This window comes from Necator americanus, chromosome V, assembly GCF_031761385.1.
Source record: "Necator americanus strain Aroian chromosome V, whole genome shotgun sequence".
Taxonomy (NCBI): Eukaryota; Metazoa; Nematoda; class Chromadorea; order Rhabditida; family Ancylostomatidae; genus Necator; species Necator americanus.
In genome coordinates, this window is record NC_087375.1 from 2,114,958 (window position 1) to 2,137,255 (window position 22,298).

Here is a 22,298-nt window from a genome sequence, read left to right on the forward strand (position 1 = left end):
AAAAAAAACCCCCAAAAACACCAAAAAAAAAAAAAAAAAAATAAAAAAAAAAAAAAAAAAAAAAAAAAAAAATTTTTTAAAAAACATTTAAAAAAATTAATCTGCAAACCTTGCGACCTTAAAGGCTCTATGCTAAGCGGGTGTAGTGTAGTGGCTAGAGGTTCCGCTTCCTGCACGATCGATCGGAGGTTCGAATCCGCCCTAGTGCTCACCAATCATTTCACCCCTCCGGGGTCGATAAAATGGTACCAGACTTGTCTGGGAGGATAAAAACACTGACTTGACACATCGACTAGCCACCGCAAGTCACTGTGTTGGCCAGTTACACGTTCGTGAACCTCAAACAATTCTGAATTGAAGTGAACGCGGGAGCCATCCCAAGGAAGTTGATGAACGCCGAAAACTTTATTCTTTATTCTTTATCACTAAACTGACGTTGTACGTAAACCCCACGTGAAAAGTAGAGTTCCTGTAGTAAGTTCACTTGAAATCAGTGGTCGAAATCAGTCGCAGCGCGCCACCGCTGTTTACGCGGCCGCGTCTAAGAGCGAGCGCGGTGGAGGATTAATGAGGTCTCCTTACGGGCCTTCTCAAGTAAAACCAATGATTAGGCCACTGAGGGTCCCTAAGCGTGCACAAGAGGGTGCGTTCTGACGTACCACCTAGGAACTAAGGCGCTTCCCATGCCGTTTTTGGGAGCAATTAAAGGAATCACCTCACGAATCTTTGGTGATGTGGCTTTCAGGTGGGATATGCGGGGTCGTAGATTATGGAGACGGTGGTGGTTCCGCTCATCTCTCCCTGCATCACTGCAAACAGCCGCCTTCAAAATGCTGTTTTGTACGAGGCCATCTATTGCAACGCTCCACCCACTGCGCCGCCTCCCCCCTGCGATTCGTCGAAAATCAATTCGGACTGCCCCGATAGGCAGTACGGGGACGCTACGCGTGCAAGGGTGGCGCGCTGCAAATGAAAGCATCGTACAAAACAGCATTCAGGGGCCGGCTGCTTGCAGTGATTCAGGGAGAGATGAGCGAAACCACCTCAGTCTCCATAATTCACGACCCCGTATACGGATACTCCCCCTCTGAAATCCGTACCACCTCAGATTTGCGGGGTGATGCCTTTAAATTGGGAATGAAAAGTGGATTGAATTGGAAATCTATGGCAATCTATTGTGACAGACTAAGTCTACACAGCACACATGGACGGACGCCCCCACCGACATCACGTAGTCCACAGATCCATCACGCCACCTCTAAACCCTGAATTCATTGGGTTTAAAGGGACCAACGGTGCAATTTTTGCGTTTAACAGCACACATTTCGCCCAGACATAAGAATCTGTAACTCAAAACAGCTGTATCTAAGCAGTCGATCTGAACAATGACCTGAAAGCAACCCGCCGCCGCCGCCGCCCACTGCCCAACTCCCAATCGATGCCGCTTTTATAGGGCCGGCTTTGGCGATACCGTACCGCGGCCACCTGCGAATCAACGATTTTCAAAGTATATATACGCGACGAAACGTCGACTGCGCCGAATCCTTCGTCGCTCTGCTCCCACGGATGGATCGTGTGGTCCTCTTTTCTTCCTATGTGCTTTGCTCTTTACACACTACACCGGCTGTCTATTAGAAACCATTGTGGTGTCGTACTTCATCCATTGTCCTGGTCAGATCTTAGCGTAGATCCTATACCTTATGTTCCTCATCCATCCGTGTTCTTTCCGGACGTTTCGCTGTTCGGAAGGCTACTTTTCATTCGTGGTGACGGCATTTTGCCAAATTGTCTCTGAAAAGTGTAGATGCACGCTTTTCTCTCCATCGGTCTTTTGTCCGTAACTGTGGTGATTTAGTGCACGCACGTGGTTATTTTTTGCCCCCCGTTGTCATTATTTTATTCACATATTCTCGTCTCTTCTATTTATTTCTATTTTATTTTGAGCCGTTATAGTTATCGTTTGTGCCGTTTGTGATGTTTTCGTCGTGAATTTTCAGATGCTTTAGCGATATAGCCGATTATTATATTTGTGTTTTTGGCACCTATCAACCCCATTATCATTGTACACTATTCTAAATCGTTCTCGATCTTCAGCAATGACTGATCTCAACCCACTACAACACGACGAGAATCCAGGTATCTTCTTATTTCATCCTTTCATCTGTTATCGGTGCGCATTATGCGAATTGCTTAGTTTTCATTTATGCATTCATACTTATTCGTGTTTTAACTAAAACATAAAACATTCCTTAGTTACATCAATTACAAAGGATTCTGTAGTTTTCGTAGTGGGAGTCAACTTTCAAGTTATCCAAGGATAGTTCCAGTTTTTGGATTCATGACCAGTGGGGTTTAATGACGATTAGTGGCGAAACAAATTATGAGTTATTTACTTATGTCTGAGTAAGCTTATTCAGAAACTTTTGCTTAAAAGCAAATTCCGCAGGTTATGGTCCATGTAAACAAAACGCAGAAAGCTAATACGTATATTTAGTGCCCGATACTTATTTTATATTAACTTACCAATATCTTTTCTTTAATGAACTGCCATACCCATCACTGGCTTTAATCCGACTATGGGTAATTTCGATTGCTTGACCCATTTTGGTCTTGAGACTCAGAATGGACGAGTAAGTGAACATCGTGCTTTTTGTTAACTGGGCACGGAGACTATGGCAAGTAGCATTGTTTTAAACAAAACATTTGGTTTTCTAACCAGTGATAAAGTGATTGAGTTGAGAGTCAAATAATCGTTCATTGTCGCGCGAACATATCTTTGAATATGCCGCGTTTTTTTCACCTTTTAAATTGATGATCCCCTAGATGGTTTTAAAAATCTCTAGCGCATTAACCACAAAATATACGAGGATATTTTTAGCAACATTTCAGTGGTAGTCATCAAGTCCTGCAGAAAGCGGCCAAGACCTCTGTACTACTAAATGTTAAATATTTGAAGAGCTCCGGAAATTATCTAGGAATCTCATCTCCTTATCTGTATTGATTTCTTTAAGAGAAAAATTGAGTGACGAAGCTAAGGGGAACGTAAACGATGTAAATATCTATTATCTATCATCTGTTTACAACATAACCACTTTTGCAGTCATTATAAATAAGGCACTCCGACTGTTCTAAATCGCAGGAAACACTGATTTTGACGCAACTAGTCTTCTCATTGCTTGTCGATAGTCATTTGACTCAAGCCAATCCTCAAATACAGTACAGGGTGCCCTTGTTCATTTCCTTTTATGTTTTTCTTAGACCAAGATTCTTTGAGACGTGGAGTCTGGAAGTTTGGGCCGTCGTCACTCCTGTACGATCTTCGGTCTCAGATTACTTTTATTTCCGAGCAATGTTGAATGCAATACGATCTCGCGGTGAAATGAGAAAATGGGGTTCTAAATACTTCTAGGTTCATTCGTATTCTGCGCAAGCAGTTTTATCGCAGTACGAGTTTATTGCGCACAAATGTTGGCCCGCGTTACCGCAAACCTTTACCTACTTGACTTTTCCACTTAGTGTGACTGCTATGTATATGGCATTCTTTACCAAATTCACAATTTCGGCACTCACACGAGCTAACTTTGCGATTGACTAATGAATAAGTAAGAGGTGCGATAGGAAGGAGCCGGACCGGACTCAGGTGAAGGGGGTTTAGCTCATGTGAGTGCAGCTCAAGTGATGAGGAAACCTCCGCCAGCCGTTCAGAACTGAAGAAGGTCCATCGTCGACCGTTCGGAAGTGATGGGGTCCCTTCGCCAACCGTCCAAAAGGAAGGGGGACCGACTCCGGATATCTCATGTATGGCGTTCGGGTTTTTTTTAAATTGCTTTTAATGCATTATTGCTAGAATGTAGTACTTGCTCGTTAAATGCTACTGCTAATATCAAGTGTATCGGAGAGCTGTAGCACCTTTTAATCAATTTCAAGATCTGTTTATTTTTTCCTCCGTTTGTTATGCGAATATATATGAAACTTCAAAATTTTCAATATAATTCAATATAATTTTTTGAGTTGTCAAGTTTTACACGTATACTGGCAATGTTCGACTTTCCTTGAATCTTGGCATGGTTTAATATGTAGTTTGCCTACATGGAAGAGAGGGTGATTGCATGGTATCAGGAGTGGTGTGTCGCATCACATGCAGGTCGTGTGGTGACCATTATGTGATAGATGCGATAAGGAGGAGTCATTCCCGTCTCAGGTGAAAAGGGTCTAGTTCATGGGGTGCAGCTCAACTCCTTCGTCAACCGTCCAAAAGTGAAGGGGTTTTTTCGTCAACCGTGCGAAAGTGAGGCGGGTCCTTTCTTCAATCGTCCAAAAGTGAAGCGGGTCGGAGCGCCGGCTCCGACTGTCGCAACTATGGATTATATTGGGGAAACGGGGGAAAATCTAAACTCTTTATCCCACTCGGAGCACACCATAGAATATGTCGTCAAAACTCCGGAATCAAGGTAGAAGTTACGACATTATCCTTCTACTCCGAGATCATAGTGCGCAGAACAGTAGAGGCATTTTGGATAACCCCCAAAAGTCCAAAAACAGGAAGGATGTCTGCGATCACAAACGAACTAGCCCCTTATCAATATCTGTGCGGGTTTTTATTTACGGGCCATTTAAAAAGCACTTGTGATTCATGAACCAAAACTACAAGTGATCACTAATAGACATTTCGGGCAATTGCCAAAAGTCTAATAGTGAACAGAAAGTGCATTGCAAACGCAAATGAATTAACCCATAACAAGATCTGTGCGGGCTTTAATCTACGGAGCGGGCCGCCCCTTATTAGAACCCTTGTGTGGTGGTACGTGGTGGTCTGCTACGTTACCAAAGTCAGAAAATGAGGTAAGCACTAGCCGAAGTGTTGTCCGTTGAGTATGCCTATCGTTTGAATGCTTTCTGTAGGATGATGAGGTGCTTGAGAGGATAAATCACTGATGGCTTTGATTTTTCCAGGCTTTGACGAAGGCGATAACGCCGAAACGTTAGATGTTAATAAAGATCAATACCAATCTTGGCTACAGCTCCAACAAATCAATAGAAAACTACGTGTTCAGTGATGATTTTAGAGGACTACTGCAAGTAGCAAACACGTGAAGTAACTCCACATTCACGCTATACATTGATAAATGGTTAGTCGAACATTGCCTTCTTACTCTGCATTCTTGCATTTTATTTTTCTTGGTGGATCAGGTGTACAGGTGAAGGGGTCACCTCGCCAGTTTTCAACAAGTGAAAAGGCTCGGAAGCCCGTCTCTGACTACCGCATCTATGGCATCAGTTCAGGCCAACTTCCGGACTAAAATCACCAGCGACCATTCTAGTAGTTCTCGTCTAACAACAATAACACAGATAAAGATATAAGAGAGTGCCTAGATGGAAAGGTTCCAGCCGGCTAATCCTTCTTCGTGGACATGTTTGAGACTTGCAGCTCGGTTGCTTCGACTCCCCGCGCGCACATGGCCCACTGTGAAGCCTCTTATCTTTCATCACATGACGCGTGGTTGACTGGCAAAACCATGAATACGCGTCTAGTCTCGTGGCATTTTGTGTGCCCCTATGTAATTCAAAAGCGATCTTTTGCTCGCTCTGAGGCCTGGGTTCATCCAGCAGACAAATTCACTTCTGCTGTGCCAGACTTGACTCATAATTTCCACATGGACGTGCTGAAGCATGTTCGTGAATCGATTCGTTTCTTGTATCGATTATATTAGTTTAATGAAGAACATCTGTACTGGAAGGACATGACATCAATTCCTGTATCGGACATGGCATCAATTCCTCTAGTAAAACATGATCTGGTTTTCGAGAATCTTTTGGAGCTTTTGTGCTTTTCCGCTCAGTAAGTATATGGCAAGGTGATTGTTTTGCTGAGAAATATTGGACCTATAAGTAACTCCTTTTTTTGGTTCCTAAACAATAAAAATTGTTGCCAGGGATAGGTTTATTGCTAATTTTGTTGTAGTGCTACTTTTTCTTCTGTTTCCTTCTGTTTGGGGTGAGGTAACGCAGTAAGTAAGAGATTCCGCCGTGGCTGTACGATTGATTGGAGGTTCGATTACGTCATTGTCCCAACCAGGCCTTTCATACCTTTGGGGTCCATAAATTGGTACCAAGTTTGTCTGGTCCCAATAAAAACACTGACTTGACTCATCGGCTAACCCCTGGAAGTCTTTTGTAAGGCTGCTTTGTTTGTAAGGCATGCGCGCTCAATAACTTCAAACAAATTCTAAATTGAAGACCACCGTATGCGCATCTCCATACATATTGATGAACGCCGTGCACTCTGTCCATTTATCCTATACCTTCCTTTCATTGAGACTTTTTCAACAGAGGTAATTGTTTTGTTGGAAACATCGATTTTACTGAACTTTAAAAAATAGTTTTTGGTTGGACTAAAACTTGCATTCATGGTTCTCTGGAGCTCAGACGTGAGTAGCATGTCAGTGTGAAAACATTTATTTTATCTTTGATAATTTTAAAAGGTCCAATCGCAATGGAATATTTTTTTTCTATCTCTGGAGAACGTAAAAGGTAAAGGATAAAGTGTGTAGCGTTAACCAATTGCTTGGAATGCGCCACCACGTTCTTTTCAATTCAGAATCGTTTGAGGTTCACGAACGTGTAACTGGCCTATACAATGAGTTGCGGTGGCCAGCCGATGTGTCAAGTCAGTCTTTTTATCCTCCCAGACAACTCCGGAACCAATTCGTATCCCCTAGAGGGATGAGAGACTTGTTTGGCACTCACCCGGGATCGAATCTCTGAAGAACATTGAAGGAAAAATGGTATTAACAACTCACACGGAAAGCTCTGTCAGCCATTTCTAATAGCTGTATCAAAAGTTGAGAAAACTTTTTTTTTCTTGCGAAATATCAGTTGCCAAAAAGAGCCGAATTCTATTACTAGTATTCATTAAACCTGGAGTTCTCTTCGATAAATTAGCTCTAAAATCCTAAGTAGCAAACGAACTTATCTGCTTAACAGCAACACGTGTGTTCGAAATACATTTAGTTTTATGACACATGAAATTACTTTTTTCCAGCCGGTGAAAAAATCGTAACAGGATTCATTACTTTTAGGGCCATCGAGTTCTATGGGTCCTCCTTTATTTATTCCTTCGTCAACGGCTGGTCCAATCAGACGACGCCGCTTTAGTACAGCTAAGATCCAGCCAGTACGTTTTTTTTTACAATCATTTTTTTAAAATTATAATATCTTAGCTCATATTTTATTCGGTTTGTTAAGTTAGCATTTCTTTATCGCTTTCTTAAAGAGGAAGAAAATGAAATAACACGTTCATGGAGATTTTACACTTTTTATGACAAAGTCTCACAAAGGTTCGTGCAATTAATGCTTTTTTTATGCTCCCATTTAGACCCGAATCAAAAAAGTGATGCAGTCAGATGAAGAGATTGGGCGGATGGTAGCTTCCGTACCGGTGGCTATTGGAAGAGCAATGGAACATTTTGCTGAAAAATTCCTCCAGGTACTTGAAGTTTTCGAACGAACTGCTTCAACTTATTTCTTTGTTGATCACTTCAACTGAGTAGTTTAGGCAGCTGCACAGGCTACTCAGCTGAGCAACTCGCGGACCCTTACTCCTGCGCACATGTAAGCTTTAAATCTGGCCATTTGTTCACTTCTTTTAACTTCAAAATTGTGTTTTCACTGTTGTTTATTATTATAGTGGATTTGCATTCGCAATCTCAAACTGATACATTTATCTCGTGGACAATTTTGACGCGGTTAATTTCCAGACCTGTAGTGTATGAGTAAGTCAACAATCGCCCCATTAAATAAGCTAATAGGATCTCTTTTCCATCCACTTCATTTCATTCATGCATTATCAAGGAATAAAATAACAAGAGCACCAATCAAAACTTTTGTCCGAGAGTTCAAGAACGGAAGGTGTGGCGGGGTTCTAATCTATTGCTTTTAGACCATTTTTACACTTGAATTTTTCATTGAGACCTGGTTTCATCACACTAGTCCAATGTTATTTAGTTAGCCAACCCTAATTTCGCTACACTTCTCTTAGTTGTTTTTTTTTTCAGGAAGCAAGCAATGATGGCAAATCGTCATTTCCATTTCCTCGCCGATATTTTTAAAGAAGTAGCCGTCCCTGGACGCATGGGTACAGAATTTGATCCTTCTGGCACTCGTCAACAGATGCAACTTTTACAGGTTCAGGATTTTTAGTACAGGTTTCCATATGTATTCATGTTTTAATGTTTTTGACTTCTATTTTTTGACTAGAAATTCATTCCAAAACTATTTCCATTGTTGATCTTCTTAGTGTTTAATTAGAGCATTGACGACAGTGTGATCTATAGCGGGTAGCGCTGTAAGGTTTTTTTTTTTGGCAAATAGAGAAATAGAGATGTATGTTACTCTGAGTAGAGTCGCTTATAAGGTTGCTATTATCTTTATTTTCGGGCAGCATTTCCACAAATTCGCTTTCTCCAGATACTGAGAGGGAGAGGTGGAATGTGGATCTTTCATTCATCCAACAGAGGAAATCTTAAGTCCACTTTTGAATGAATTGAATGACTTTTTTGAATCTTGTACTTCGAAGTGAAAGTGCAATTTGTGCCTTAGGATAAGAAAGATTCTTTCCTGCCGTAAAGGAGCTAAAAAAAAGGGACTAAAAGAATATACTGAATCATCGTCAACATGAAATCTTCCTCCATGTTCCACTTCTAACAAAATATGACACTATATAAGATAGGTTCAATTTAAAAAAAAATCAGAAAATAAAAAGACCCAGTAATGTTATATTAGGCACTAGGAAAAAAAAGAAAAGAGGAATTCATAATAACGAAACTTCACATGTGAAATGAATAAGATTAAAGCAGGCAAAACAGTAAAATTTGTGATACCAATGGCGTCTTACGTGGACTTTTCTATGCGAGCCTGGCCTTGAGGCACCCATAACATAGAATTTACGTAGATTTTGTACTTCCAATGACGATTACAGGGCGGGTGTAGTGTAGCGGCCAGAGGTTCCGCTTCCGTTCGATCGGAGGTTCGAATCCGCCCTAGTGCTCACTAAACCTTTCATCCCTCCGCGGTCGATAAATTGGTACCAGACTTGTCTGGGAGGATAAAGGCACTGACTTGACAGATCGGCTAGCCACCGCAAGTCATTGTATGGGCCAGTTTCACGTTCGTGAACCTCAAACGATTCTGAATTGAAGTGAACGTTGGGACGCATCCCAAGCGGGTTGATTAACGCCAGACACTTTATCCTTTTATCCTTTATGACGATTACTCCGTCCTGTTGCTTTTTTTCTTACAAAAGCGGTTCAATAGTGGAAATCTTGAAAAAATCTGGAAGCAAAGCTCATATTGGGCCACATTGTCGGCAGTGCCCTTAAATACTAGATTATATAAGATACAGCACAGAAGCAAACAAAAAAAAGAAAGTAGAAGGGAAAAAGATGTACACCGAGAATCCCTACTATGGGTTATTCTTACGTTTGTCTCCGAGGCAGAAATGCAAATGTACGCATTGTAATCAATGTGTTGATTAAATTAATTAGCATATGTTGCCGAGCCTTCTTTCCATTTACTCATTTTTCCAGGATAGGACACGTAAAAACTCTTATTGAATTCTGGGATTATCCCTTTTTTGCGATTTAATTGGCTGCAACTAAAAAAAAAGGGCGCTATATCTGCGCTGTCTGCGCAGCTGAAAGTCCCAGCCTAAATAAGAGTTGTTTTGGAAAATAGGAATTAAATTTTATCAGCATAACAAATAAAAATTCTGAAAAAAAAACTAACTAAGCATGATCTACTTGGAATGGTCTGATTATACAGTATAATAGATGATATCAACATAAATTTTTATTACCTTTGATTAATCGTGGCATAGTCGGGTCAAAACGGCATGAAGTTCGGTGCAGGTCCGTAAGCGGACCCTACTCACATCATTTACAAAAATGCAATTTTGTTTCACAAAATTTGGTAATGGTTTCATATGACGGCAGATGTGTATATGCCCAGTTTATGTTATGTGAAGTTGCGAGCATATTAATTTCTTAATTTTTTCCTTATAGGCTGGTCTTCCTACGGCGATTGCACAAACCACTGCAGCGAGCCCTTTGAATAGCCCTTGTACTCCCATTTCTCCAATGGACTCAAGTTGCTCTACTTCGTATGGAGTTCTACAGCCACCGAACGGCTCACCATATTCAGTTCCACTACCAGCGTCTGTTCCCTACAATGTACCCTATTCTCCACTGCTGCCGAATATGAATATGGCAGGACAAACACAGAATGTCGCCTCTATGCAGTACGTGAGTGTGTTATTCTAATTCTCACTCCCAGTTTCCTTTTCTTTCTTTTTTTTTTTTTGGAACTCGGGATTTCAATAACTGGCCTGATGGCCTCAATGATAATAAAAATTAATAGTTAATAGAATCTAATCTAATCATTGTTATGTTACAAAGATAGTTAATAATTCTACGAAAATAACACTTTACGAAATATTTTCGTATGAAAACCATAGGCTGAGGTTTTCGAGGAAAGTGGTTAAAGTGCTATTACCTGACTCTGCACCCACCAAACCCCATTCTTGCCCTCGAAGTTAGCACCTTGTGGCATTACGCTTTCCGCACACACACTCTTTTGTGAGCAGCAACACGCATGTATTTGGCTGCTTATTCAATGTTTCATCACATACCTTTTTTTAAGTTTGAGTCACTTATAAAATAAATTCTATCTGAGATTATTGTGAATTTTTTTTAAAATGATAGTCCAGAGCCATATCTGCTGATAATGCAGCCGCAACTAATTCTATTGCTTTTCAATGGATTCGTTATTAATTTATGGAAGCACTCGATTCTTTTAACTATCATGCTTAAGACTATGTCTAACTTCCATATTTGCAATGCAGATTTCACGTTATAACAGTGTTTTTGCAGCAATCGCCTGCTGCAACCATAGCAGCAGCGATACCAACACCACCCGCAGCACCACCCTCTTCGACGCGGAAGGCACTTAATGGAAAGAAGGCTGATTCTTGTGTTGAAGGGGAGAAACCGAGAAGGGGGCGTCCGCGTAAAATTAAGCGTTCTGACAAGTAAGTTCATCTGTTCTGTTGTGCAACCACCTTACAAAAATAGTGCTACCGCTAGTGTTCTTTAGGTGTCTTGACGAAGAGTTATGCGAAGAAGTTACAAATGGAATTGAGAAAGTGAGTTTCTTCCATTTTGCCGCTGCCACCGTTTACATCAGTTCCTCACTGAGCACTAATTTGGCTTGGGTTTAAGAGGACGAGCGTATGACTTAATTGGGATATTTTGAATAAATGGTTTGAGAAAATTTTCAAACGTTTCAAATTGTTCGGTCGTTGAAATACCACCGAACAATTTGAAACGTCAATTAGTTCGGAATCGTTTATACGATACCCTCTGTACAACACCGAACTGTATTATTTGTCCCACAGGTAGATCAGGAGACTGCTTGAGATCCGGTAATTACCTGATTTCTGACGAACTGTGGCGACGAGTATATCGGTGAAACGCACGACCGCTTATGTCCGCATCAAAGAGCACGGAGCGGCAAGAATAGGTTACGAGGATGAACACCTTTAGCCCATAGAACAAAAAACGACGGAGCATTTTGAAATTAGGTCAAATTTAGCGCACGAAACTAAAACGTTGGCCCGAAAATCGCTGAAGGATTTTGGAGCTTGGTCACAAAAACCCTAGATCACCCTTTAGGAATTTAAAAAAAAAAAAAAAAAAAAAAAAAAAAAAGGAATATTTAGTCTATCATCGAATTTGTTTCATTTCATATCAGCCATTATGCTAAACCTCACACTGTCTTTCCAAAGGTTTTCTAGTTCTAGGACCACTTATTTACTGAATAGTTGGCGTGGAAAAGATCAGGTGAATTAAGAGAGAATGCGCAACTGACATGTCCGTAAGAATGTAAAAATTGGCAAATTTAAATGACATTTAAAGCGGCACCTTGTGTCCTTGATAAACAGACAATCCCTATTTCGAACAAATCACTACCATTCAGGTTTGGTTTTGATGAATAGCTGAAGTTCTGTAGAAATTTTTAAATTAAAATAATGAGTACTAACGATTCTATCAGGCTTGAAAAAAAATCACTCAGAAATGTATACCTTTTTCGAATTACTGATGTGATCGTGAGCGTACATTATTCAGGAGGATCAGGACCGTGCATTGATGCCACCGCCCGCACTTCCGCTAGGACGCGCCAAACCCGTTGCATGATACCAGTGGTCATGTGGAACACATCCACACCACCATACATGTGTTTTTTTTTCTTACATTTCCTTCTTTACGAGTTCCTCAACGAACAAAAGCAAGCTGTTGATTGTTTCGTTCGGATCTGGTAGTACAGTGTAGCATCGCGATTCGTTCTTCAACTACAAACTTTAATTGTTCCCCTCTTGTTCGTTCATTGTACCTTTTTGAAAGTTATTTAATGATTGTTTCTGATGAACGCTACTTTTTTCAAAGACTGTTGAACATATTTTTCTTTATTTAGTAGACGTGTTTCCCGACCAGTTTGTGTCGTTTAGTTAGGCGTTTGTGTTTGGTTTTCCCTATAGGCATTGCACAATTATCGAATCTCTTTCTCCTGAGATCGAAAAAAAGTAGTTCCAGAAAGTTGTATTTAATGCTCACAAGAAAACACTGGAAAATATGAAAGATTTGGAATGAGATCATTGAGTAACTACTGTAGACTGGAGATATTACTAGCCAAATCAATATCAACGCAACTGGTGAAGATCTGGTCAGTGGTTGTTGGAGTTTAGACGCGAAGCGTTGTTCAGTCGAAGACTGTATAGATGTATCGTTTTGTACTTGGTGGAACGATGCGATTGCCAGCCTCGTCGTACTCGACACCCTCTTCATCCTCGTCACTCTCGTCCTCCTGGAATAGGGAGTGTTAATGCTTTTTCTCATTCGCTTTTGTATTTATGAATCGATGAAAGAGCTATAAGTGAATTAGTAAATCCACCGAATCGAGAGTAAGATGTGATAAAATGCTTCACAATCGCAATCTAACAGTTCCTGTCTTTTCAAACGAAGCGAAGTTTCCAAGCGAGTGTGACTCACCCAAAATGGACTGGATTCCAAATGATCGACTAAAAAAAAGTTAAAAAGATGGTAGAACATTGGAAAATAATACGCTGAGAGGGAAGTATATAGTAATGATTTATTCTTATTAATGCAACTCTCTACCAGTGATCGATCATCCCGGCAGGGGAACGGCGCGTTACGTTCTCAGTGAAGACGCGTCTACTTCGAGCACCTGATGGTTCTTCTTTTTTTCTGTACAATATCCTAGAGCAGCTCTAATTGGTTGATTGATTGATCAACTTGATTATTTGGCGCATTACTGGGCGCTACTGCGTAACTGCGTTGCAGAACTATCCACTTCAAACGGGTGAACATATATGACCACCGCGTAGGGCCTTTATCACACTGCGTCTATCTAGCATTGCAAATGTTGAGATGTAGGACTCTCTTAACATCTCACTACAAATCTGAGTGGTTTTTGCTTGGAATGAAATAAAATGCAATTTCACTGGGCATTTGTGCTAAGTCAACTCAGAACATGAGGACACTTGTTGTCTTTAGAGTACTAGAAGTGAAGAAGCGCCGTACCTCTTCCCACTCATCTTCGTCGTCGCCTCCACGCTGACCGGGTTGATCGTATACTCTGTTCCCGGTTTGTACGTACTTGTCTGCTCTCGAAGGATACGTTTGCGTTATTCTAAAAAATATTAAGATGTATTTCCATAAACTTTTGCTAGTGAGAAACAAGTAGCAGTTTTTTCTACTTAAAAATACTGTCCTTTATTTTTCTTTACACGAAAACAATGCTGTATTTTATGCGAAATTTTATTGGGATTACATTCATGGATTATGGATTCGTAGGTCAGAACATACTCATTATGTGCTCTATAAAAGGAAAAATGAGAAGAAAATTAGCAATAACTTGCTTTTCTATTAATCTGTTGACCAGTTGATTCTTTCCAAGAACTTTCTAGAAAAAAAAAACGGCTTAAGTGGTACTAAGACAATAAGAGTTTTTTGTTTTATGTTACCTCTACTTATATCTGCTTAAATTTAGTTATTTCCTTGAGCACTGATTTTTGTTTGTTATCACAATTTTCTTGGGGATGATGTGTGTATGGATATCTTTGAGTTTATTAGATAGGCAAATAGATAAATAAACAAATAAATAAATAGACGAACCATTGTTGGAAGAAGTCATCGCCTTTATAAACTTCTAGTAACGATTACAATTGTCATGTTTGAGGGTCTATTTGTTTATCGAAACATATAATCGAATACGCACCTGTTAACCATGCCACTACGCATCTTCCAACGTTCCCTTAGCATGCATTTTTTATGTTCGTCCATGAATATGAACACGATACGATCTTGAAGAGGCTGGGCGCCAATTAACCTGAGGAAACACAAATTCTTTTGATCTACCTTTAACACAGAATAGTGGGAGCGTCCATTTGATCTTTAATAAGTTTGGTCCAATACCAGCAGACTAGCCACAAAAGGTTTGGTATTTGCTGGCCCAAATTTTAAATAGAAAAACACATCAGGGGTCTCAAGAAGAGTAATTGTCAAAAGGTGAAGCCATAGAGCGTAACAAGTTTCACCTAATAACCTCTGAGGCACAGTACATTTCAATTTAGTTAAGGCAGAAATCAAATGCAGCAGTTGAGGAGTATATCTAAAATATGCGTAACGAACTTTAGATACGCTATGTGTATTCATATTCCAGAACATTCTAGAATTGTAAAATCCACCGTCACCTAAGAAATTGCGTTCAAAAGACGCGCAAAAGCATCAAGAATGGTCGGCGGTTGAAATTGAATGTTGTGTTTGACATTTCTAGCATTTCATAAGAACACCCAGAATCCCTAAACTGATGCCTTAAGGATCATTAAATTGTTAGAAAGGTTGGCAAACATTCTCAGGCTCCATCTCAAAATTGCAACGAATCGAGATGGAATCAGCGACGAGAAAACGGCACTAAGAAAGGTTTCGCGCACCGACACATCGAAAGTGCAACTATGCTTCTTATTAGGAAGATTCTAAGGAGAATTAATAAAAGGGCATGATAATTTCTGGAAAATTTTCTTGTAAAGCAAAAAAAAAAACACTTCTTTATTCCTTCTTTTTCGTCGGGGATTAAAGTCATAGTTGCCACATCTGGATCAATTTGTCGTATCCGATACTGAGAATCAATGGAACGAATTAAGCGATCGAAAACCAGTCGAACTTTAGCCTAAAGAATGACACGAATGAAAATAGCACCGTACATTGTTTAGAAGAAGTTTTGATAGTAATTCTCGAAGTTTGTCACCTGAACGATCGCTAAACAGAGACCTACAACGGAGAGGCCGACCAGTGTGAGAGCCAAATTGAAGATGATAAAGTTCGGCGTCTTCGTAACAACGTCACCGAGACCTTAAGTGATGGACGTCAAAGATTACTTCACAAATAAATGCTCTATTCTCAACAATAGCAATAAAATTCAATTAAAAATCATTAAGCTAAGAATTATCTCAATTGGATATGCATAATCCTCGAACAAGTTCATTATAGTCAACAAAATCTTCAAAACTCTACATGTTACTTACCTATAGTGGTGAGTGAAGTGAAGAAGAAATAAAAGGCACTGAAGTATGACCACTCGTATTCCCACAACCTATAAAGTTGCTAAACATTCTATTTCCATTTGAGGTGGTTATCAGGCGGGCACCAACCTCACGATAAATGCAGACAAACTTATCCACATGAAGAAAAAGATCAACGCTGCCTTCATCGGTACCGTTTGTGCCTGCTCGTCCTCAGGCAGCACGACGTCAAGCTCGCCTAACGGTTTATTTGACTCTATCTATAAAAGAAAACGTTACACAGAAATGTTCACAATTTGTTCTAGAAAAAAAGTAGGATTTCTTTTTTTCTCCTAAATGTAGAGTAAATAAGATTGGTGACGATGATTTGTGATGTGAAAATAGAAAATATTCTGCTCAAACTGGTTCAACGCTCTCACCAACAAGAAGAAACAGCATATAGTCGGATCAAAACGAAAAGCTCTATGCAGTTGGGTAAGCGGCTGTGCTCGAAACGGTGCGTTGCAGCGTCGCGGGTACGATCAAGTGGGACCTATGCAAGCCACACTCATCGCTGCAGTTCGCGATGGTCCCACCTCGATCTCAGTGGCTAGCTCTACCCAGCGTTTCGATCACGGCCACTTACGCAACTTCACTGAGATTCATGTAGTTTTGACTCAACTATATCTCTCACGATCACTTAGACTTCCAAGAAATGCGTCTTTTTTTTTGAAATTCCCGTTTAAGATGGTGACTTTTGTTGTGGAAAGTGATCGAACCTGATGGTCTGTGGTATTCACAAGATTGCTAGTAGTTCTATGTACACTTATAAGCGGTACGGCGGACATACTGCGAAGTGAAAGTTCGCTGCCCACTCGACGGAACCTGAAATATTTCTGAGTAGTACAAGAATCTTCAGAAACTCCAGTTCACTTCACCTTTCCCTTAAATGACGTTTCTCTACTTGACGTTGGAGACTCCTGTAAAACCAAAGGGATTAGGCATGCCTGCGAGAAAAAAAAAACTAACAAACTTACTTCTGACAAAACCTCTCGTTGACCCAATTCCAGCCATATTCTATCCATGTGAAGTAGAGGAAACCCCATTCACAGAGTATCGTAAACACCAATGGAATGCCGAAGAAGGCATATAACATCGAAATAATCCTACCGGAATTAGTGCGTGGGAAGAAGTTTCCATATCCTGGAAATAAACTATGAGAACAGAACTGTTTACAGAAAGTCCACATTTTTTTTTCAATTTTCACATTGCGAACAGTAGAAAAAACAGAACAATTGATCTATGAGCGAAGAATATTACAGACCGAGGGGCGCCGATGCTACGCATCGCATAAGTGACAGGACAGTTAGGAGAATTGAGCGTGATGGTGATTTACACCCCCTAAATCCACCTTTTCTAGAAGAGATCCCAACATCGTCAATTTCTTGGTGTGTTGGATTTTATCCATTTTACACACTTTAGATTCGTCAATACTTCAATACTGTGAGTGTAAAGAATTCAACATCGAACATTTCCCGGAACAGTGCTTTTATGACGCCTCATAACACATTGTGACGATAATACGTTCCTCTCCTTGAGTCGTTCGGATTATTGCGCGTGGGAAACAAAGTGAAGAAAAAAGAAAGAAAAAGAAAACATTAACAAAAATGGAAAGTACAAGTGAAAGAAAAACGATACCAGTGAAACCAGTGAAAGCAATGACGATCCACGAGTGAATCGTAGGCGAAAGACCAAAAATAACACATCGGTCACAAACGTGCGAAATTTAAAAACACACAGGGACGTCAATATTATAAGGTTTCATGATCTTGTGTTTAGCGGTTCGATTGCTTAGAAAATAATGGAAAAGCGACTCAGATGAACATATGCTTCTCTATTACAACTTCGATTTGTTTTATTGGATGTCAGGCCGTTCCTGACGTTATTTTTCAGGAGTTGAGCAGATTGCGATTGTACTCGTGATCTACACCCCTTATCTTATCTTATCTTGGAGAGATCACAACAATGCCAATTCCGTCGTACGTTGTTATCTTTAAACAGCTCGCAAAATTTCGTGAAGATTAATCCCTGGTATATTTCGATGTTTGTTCAGAATCAGCACTTGAAGTGTCGCAATTTCACGCATTTTCGGGATAAACAGTTTTCAGAATGTGGATATGTTTACTTTTACGGGGATCAGTAAGTTGTTCCTTTAAAGGCAGCGTATCACGATTTCCTCGTGGTGCAGAACCCATAACGAAAGCGAGGAGATCGGACAGCGAACTGAAGAATCCAGCGCGATCCCGCTCATCCTCCCCTAATTAAGAAAAAAAAACGTGTGGAAACCGCTTCATTCCCTACAAATGCGCCTGTATACACATTCTCTAGTCCCCTTAGCAACATATTCACTTTTCACTTGAATTTATTTGGTTTTACTTGAATGGGCTGGTGAGGGGACCTCTTGGATCTTCGATCACCTGCTCGTGGGCAGGACGTGTTCACAAGGGTGGCGCGTTGCAACCGAAGTCGTCGTAAAAAAAATCGGCGTCTTCCACGCCGTTTTCTTACGAGAACTAGGGAAAGATGAACGGAAGTATAGTGGTAGAGAGTGGTTAGGATCGAGTGAGGACCCATGCCAGCACCTCTCGTCGTTGCAGTTCGCCATGGTCCCACCTAGATTCCTGCTGTTGTTTCCACAGCGTCGCTCGAAGCTCAAGACTCAAGCAAATTATCCAAACTCTACCCTTTCGTTTTGGATTCCGCACCACGTGAAAATCGTGATACGTTGCCTTTTAATAGATGCTGTATGGTCGATGTTTCCATCCTCTGTTCTATCCAGCTCGTTGCTGTTGATGTCCGTCAATAATCACTCAGAATTCATCATAACAGAGCTCTATTGTTGGAACAAATAGGAATCATTACATTTTCTTGAAGGTGAATATACGAGCTTGGGCCGTAATGAAACAAATGACGTTGAAAAAATTTTAATGGAGGAAAATTAAGTGCACTAAATTGGAAGCGAACTTTGTAGTACCTATAGTTGTGTAAAGACTGGCAGCATAATAGACACCTCCCCAAAGTGTCCATTTAGTGTCACGCATGGTCGGTTCTTCCACAACAACACCAAGTTTACGTTCATACCTAAAAAAAATATGTATATATAAATCAATAGATATAGACTGTATATCTATACAATGTACACTGTATGTATCGGCGAACTCACCATGCGAGTGCATGTCTTGCCAACTCCATCTTATACTTGTCAAGGCTGATTCCTCGTCGATTATTGATGATCGATTTGTCATATTCGATATCTCGGAACCTGTAGTCTTTTCTGTAGCATAAGGGGCAAAGGATAAAGTGTTCGACGTTGTTAATTCTCTTTGATAATCCATTTTAGGATCCTATGTGTTGATGAAGGCCTGTAGAGCTATTCAATGATTTGCAAGCGCCACCCTACCTGGACCTTACCCCTGTTCTGTAATAAATTCTATATGACTTATAAATTCTATATGAATTGAATACCCCCATCTATAATAATTAGATGATACTGTTATTTCCCTCCATGCGCTTGTATTCGAAAATATAGGTCTTCTTAAGCATTTCTTAAACAACGAATTTGAAAAAAGGAAGGCCTTCATCCTCGCATACAATTCTGGTACCAACTTATAAACCTCCAAAGGACTAAAGATTGAAGTTTCGACACAAACGTTACCATCGTCAAAAAAATCTCAATTTATGCAACCGTATTAGCTGTGTACTGTTCTTCTCCTCTATACGCTTGTATTAGGAAATACAGATCTTCTTAGGCAATATATCAAACAAATGCAACCGTATTAGCTGTATACTGTTCTTTCCATCCATACGCTTGTATTCGGGAATACAGATCTTCTTAGGCACTGCTTAAGCAACGGATTTAAAAAAAAGGAAGTGTACAAGTATCTGCTGGGTCGCGCTCGGAAGACCAGGTTGCTGCGATTCACACGTAATCTAATCCACCACAAAATGTATGAGAATAGAATTAAAAAAATAGAGAAAAATAAGGAAGTAACTTAATACAGTACTGGGGTAGTGTGCTGTTGGGTAGCACTCAACCGCACTCTTATTTCTGGAAGTCATAACTAAGTTAGTCGGCCTAAAACCTAAAACCTAAAACCTAAGCATTAGTCTAAAAGAATCCAGGACATGTAGACTAAAGCTACCAAAAGAAAAAAGAGGAAGGTAGAGCTTCCAGAAATAAGAGCGTGGTTGAGTGCTCCGTCTCTCCTAACTCCTACATTTTCCCGCAAAACTGCTGCCAATGAAGACCATTCGACCTACTGGTGGATGTATGGGATCGATCAAAAATTACGCTCGAACACCAATGAGAAGCAAAAAGCATGCGATCGTCCATATGTTAGAAATTTACCTTCTAAACAGCTGTTCCTGATAAGAGCGTCGTCTTCTAAACAAATCCATGTTCTTCTCATATTCCATCACCAAATAAGAACGATCATTTCCACCTGTATAAAGAAAAGTTTGACAAAAAAAAAACGCTGTAAGATCATTTCAGCAGGCAACATACCTTCTATAGCACTGAAAATTAATCCTCCCAAGAGAGAGTAAGCAAACAAGACGATTAACCAAATAATATGTCTCCATAGTGTCTTATTTCTTTTATCCTCTTTCGTGATAACAATACGTGGTTTTGGTGGTTCAGGTGGAGTGAACTGCTCCTTAAAATCCAGTAATCAGTAAATAGTACAATGAGTCTTAGCGCTTTAACAAACTTCTTCAGGCTTCTTCCTCCTCCGTCTCTTCTTTTTCTCCGTCACGACAACTTGTCCAGGTTTTCCGGCCGGTCCGTTTGCGTCAACCTGAAAATCACCATCTTTCATCGAATCAAACAGATCACACGACTATACATATAGAAATCTCAAAACGACATCCAGCTCGGTGCAGTTTCGTGAGGCGGCGCGGTGGAGATAGCGGTTGCAATCCAGGTGGGACCTGTACTGTAACGATGAGTGCTGCTAGCAAGGGTTCCCTTTGATCCTATTTGCTACGCTCAGCCGCACCATTTCGAGCGCAACAGCTTACAGAACTGCACTGTGCTTCATATCATTTTATCCTACTTTACGCCCAGCAGGGTCAAAATTGAATGATTTGTGGCGCAACTGTAGTAGAGTTAGAACGAAAAGGAGCACGGTGCAGCTGCGTAAGCGGTTGCGCTCGAATCGGTGCGGTGGAGCGTAGCGGTTACGTTCGAGTGAGGACTAATGCTACCAGCGTTTATTGCTGCAGTTCGCGATGGTCCGATCTCGACTTCGACTGCAGTCTACGTCGCTTCGCTTCGAGCGCAGCTGCTCCGTGCTTCACTTCGTTTTGGCTCTACTGTATGCTCTTTGGCAGGATCTCTTATGCTAAAAAAGCACGACATCTCCAACATTTCCGAGTTCTTCGCATCGGAAGCCTACTTAGGACTGAGCCGGTGTCAAAATTCCCCACCGTCTTGGGGAATTTATCGCAAGGTGGTTCCCTGATCCATATAGATTGGCGACGACCTGTGGTGAAAGCTAAGCCTGACATGACGTGCTTAGCATGGAGAAGAATCTTTATGCCACTCCAGCAGACACACTGCCGCTTGCACATTCAGTGCCGTCTCAGACGTCGCACTTTATGGCAACTGGTGAGAAGTGATCAAATCTCAGATTGCTCAGGAAGTCGTTGATTCTGGACCAAGGCGACGCGTGCTGGACTCGCCATGGAGGCTGTCTCAGAATTCGCTCTTACAACGCGAGAATAGTATCCACAAGGGCCAACTTACATCGCTTTCTCAGAGCCTCGGAGCGCATCAAATCCCAGCATTGCAAAATCTCCTCAACTTAGATTTATATAATAATTCCATTGAAGTCGCGGAAAACAAGTAAAAGAATAGTATTCCTGTTTCCTAGCATCTCCTCTTGTAGGACCATTGTTTGTGTTTCGAACCTATTGTCCTTATATTTAAAAAAAAACACAAAATACGAAAAAAAGTGAAGTATTAGCAAGAGAAGGTTAGTTGAATTGCGATCAGCATTCTCTGGAAGCCATCCGATAAGTAATTCGTCGTTTCTAGGTACTTTGAAAGCTTCTATCCCATTCTATTGCCGCCAGAGTCCAAAATGGCTGTAGTCAACGGAAGCAATATAACGTAGTCGACGCTCACGCAACGCTTAGAAGTCTAGGTGAAATCGACTACGTGTCAGTTCACCTCTCCAGAAAGTTCCGATCTGAAACCAACATGGCGGATGTAACAGTCAACTGAACTATCTATTATCTCAGGTACATCTATAAATCGGGCAATAATCAAAAAGTCAAAATTAAATTTATTTTAAAAGTCGGTTAAGTTTCGGAAGAACGGAATTTGCGAACGTTAGTTACCTTCTTGTTCATGGTAGGAAGACTGCGTGATACAGCATTGGATAAGCCTTTCCCAACTGCATTCCACCGGCTATCAGCTGACTTACTGCGAAGCTGTTCATCACGTGTGGTCTTTTTTCTCACTTCTTCTTTCGGTGGCATCTTTGCTGTGGTATTACATTCAGCTAGCAGTTCGAAAAGCATATATATTTTTAGTATTCAGTAATGTCACAATTTCACGAACAGAATCACGTAGATGAAACACAATAAAACTCTCTTTCTTAAC

The 22,298-nt window shown here is 40.7% G+C and overlaps 2 protein-coding genes across 3 annotated transcripts; one reads left to right on the top strand and one right to left on the bottom strand.

Annotated features, from left to right (window-relative positions):
• Nucleotides 1–2,096: 2,096 nt before the first annotated feature.
• Nucleotides 2,097–12,248, top strand: RB195_012698 (uncharacterized protein; the record flags this gene model as incomplete). 2 transcript variants are annotated; one of them, XM_064202196.1, is made up of 10 exons in its annotated part: nucleotides 2,097–2,136; nucleotides 7,080–7,174; nucleotides 7,376–7,486; nucleotides 7,556–7,611; nucleotides 8,055–8,184; nucleotides 10,059–10,143; nucleotides 10,198–10,298; nucleotides 10,926–11,083; nucleotides 11,149–11,197; nucleotides 12,180–12,248. In XM_064202196.1, 10 exons carry the CDS (start codon nucleotides 2,097–2,099, stop codon nucleotides 12,246–12,248), a joined length of 894 nt encoding a protein of 297 aa, XP_064058077.1. The 2 variants fall into 2 exon arrangements, with proteins under 2 accessions (XP_064058077.1, XP_064058076.1); XM_064202195.1 differs by having other exon boundaries at nucleotides 10,059–10,298.
• A 562-nt stretch (nucleotides 12,249–12,810) lies between these two features.
• Nucleotides 12,811–22,174, bottom strand: RB195_012699 (uncharacterized protein; the record flags this gene model as incomplete). Its single annotated transcript, XM_064202197.1, has 16 exons — nucleotides 12,811–12,915; nucleotides 13,653–13,761; nucleotides 14,350–14,460; nucleotides 15,176–15,300; nucleotides 15,379–15,482; nucleotides 15,656–15,723; nucleotides 15,782–15,912; nucleotides 16,411–16,516; nucleotides 16,570–16,611; nucleotides 16,669–16,834; nucleotides 18,666–18,772; nucleotides 18,855–18,953; nucleotides 20,040–20,133; nucleotides 20,196–20,346; nucleotides 20,401–20,487; nucleotides 22,034–22,174. The coding sequence occupies 16 exons, from the start codon at nucleotides 22,172–22,174 to the stop codon at nucleotides 12,811–12,813; spliced, it is 1,746 nt and encodes a 581-aa protein (XP_064058078.1).
• Between the last annotated feature and the right edge of the window lie 124 nt (nucleotides 22,175–22,298).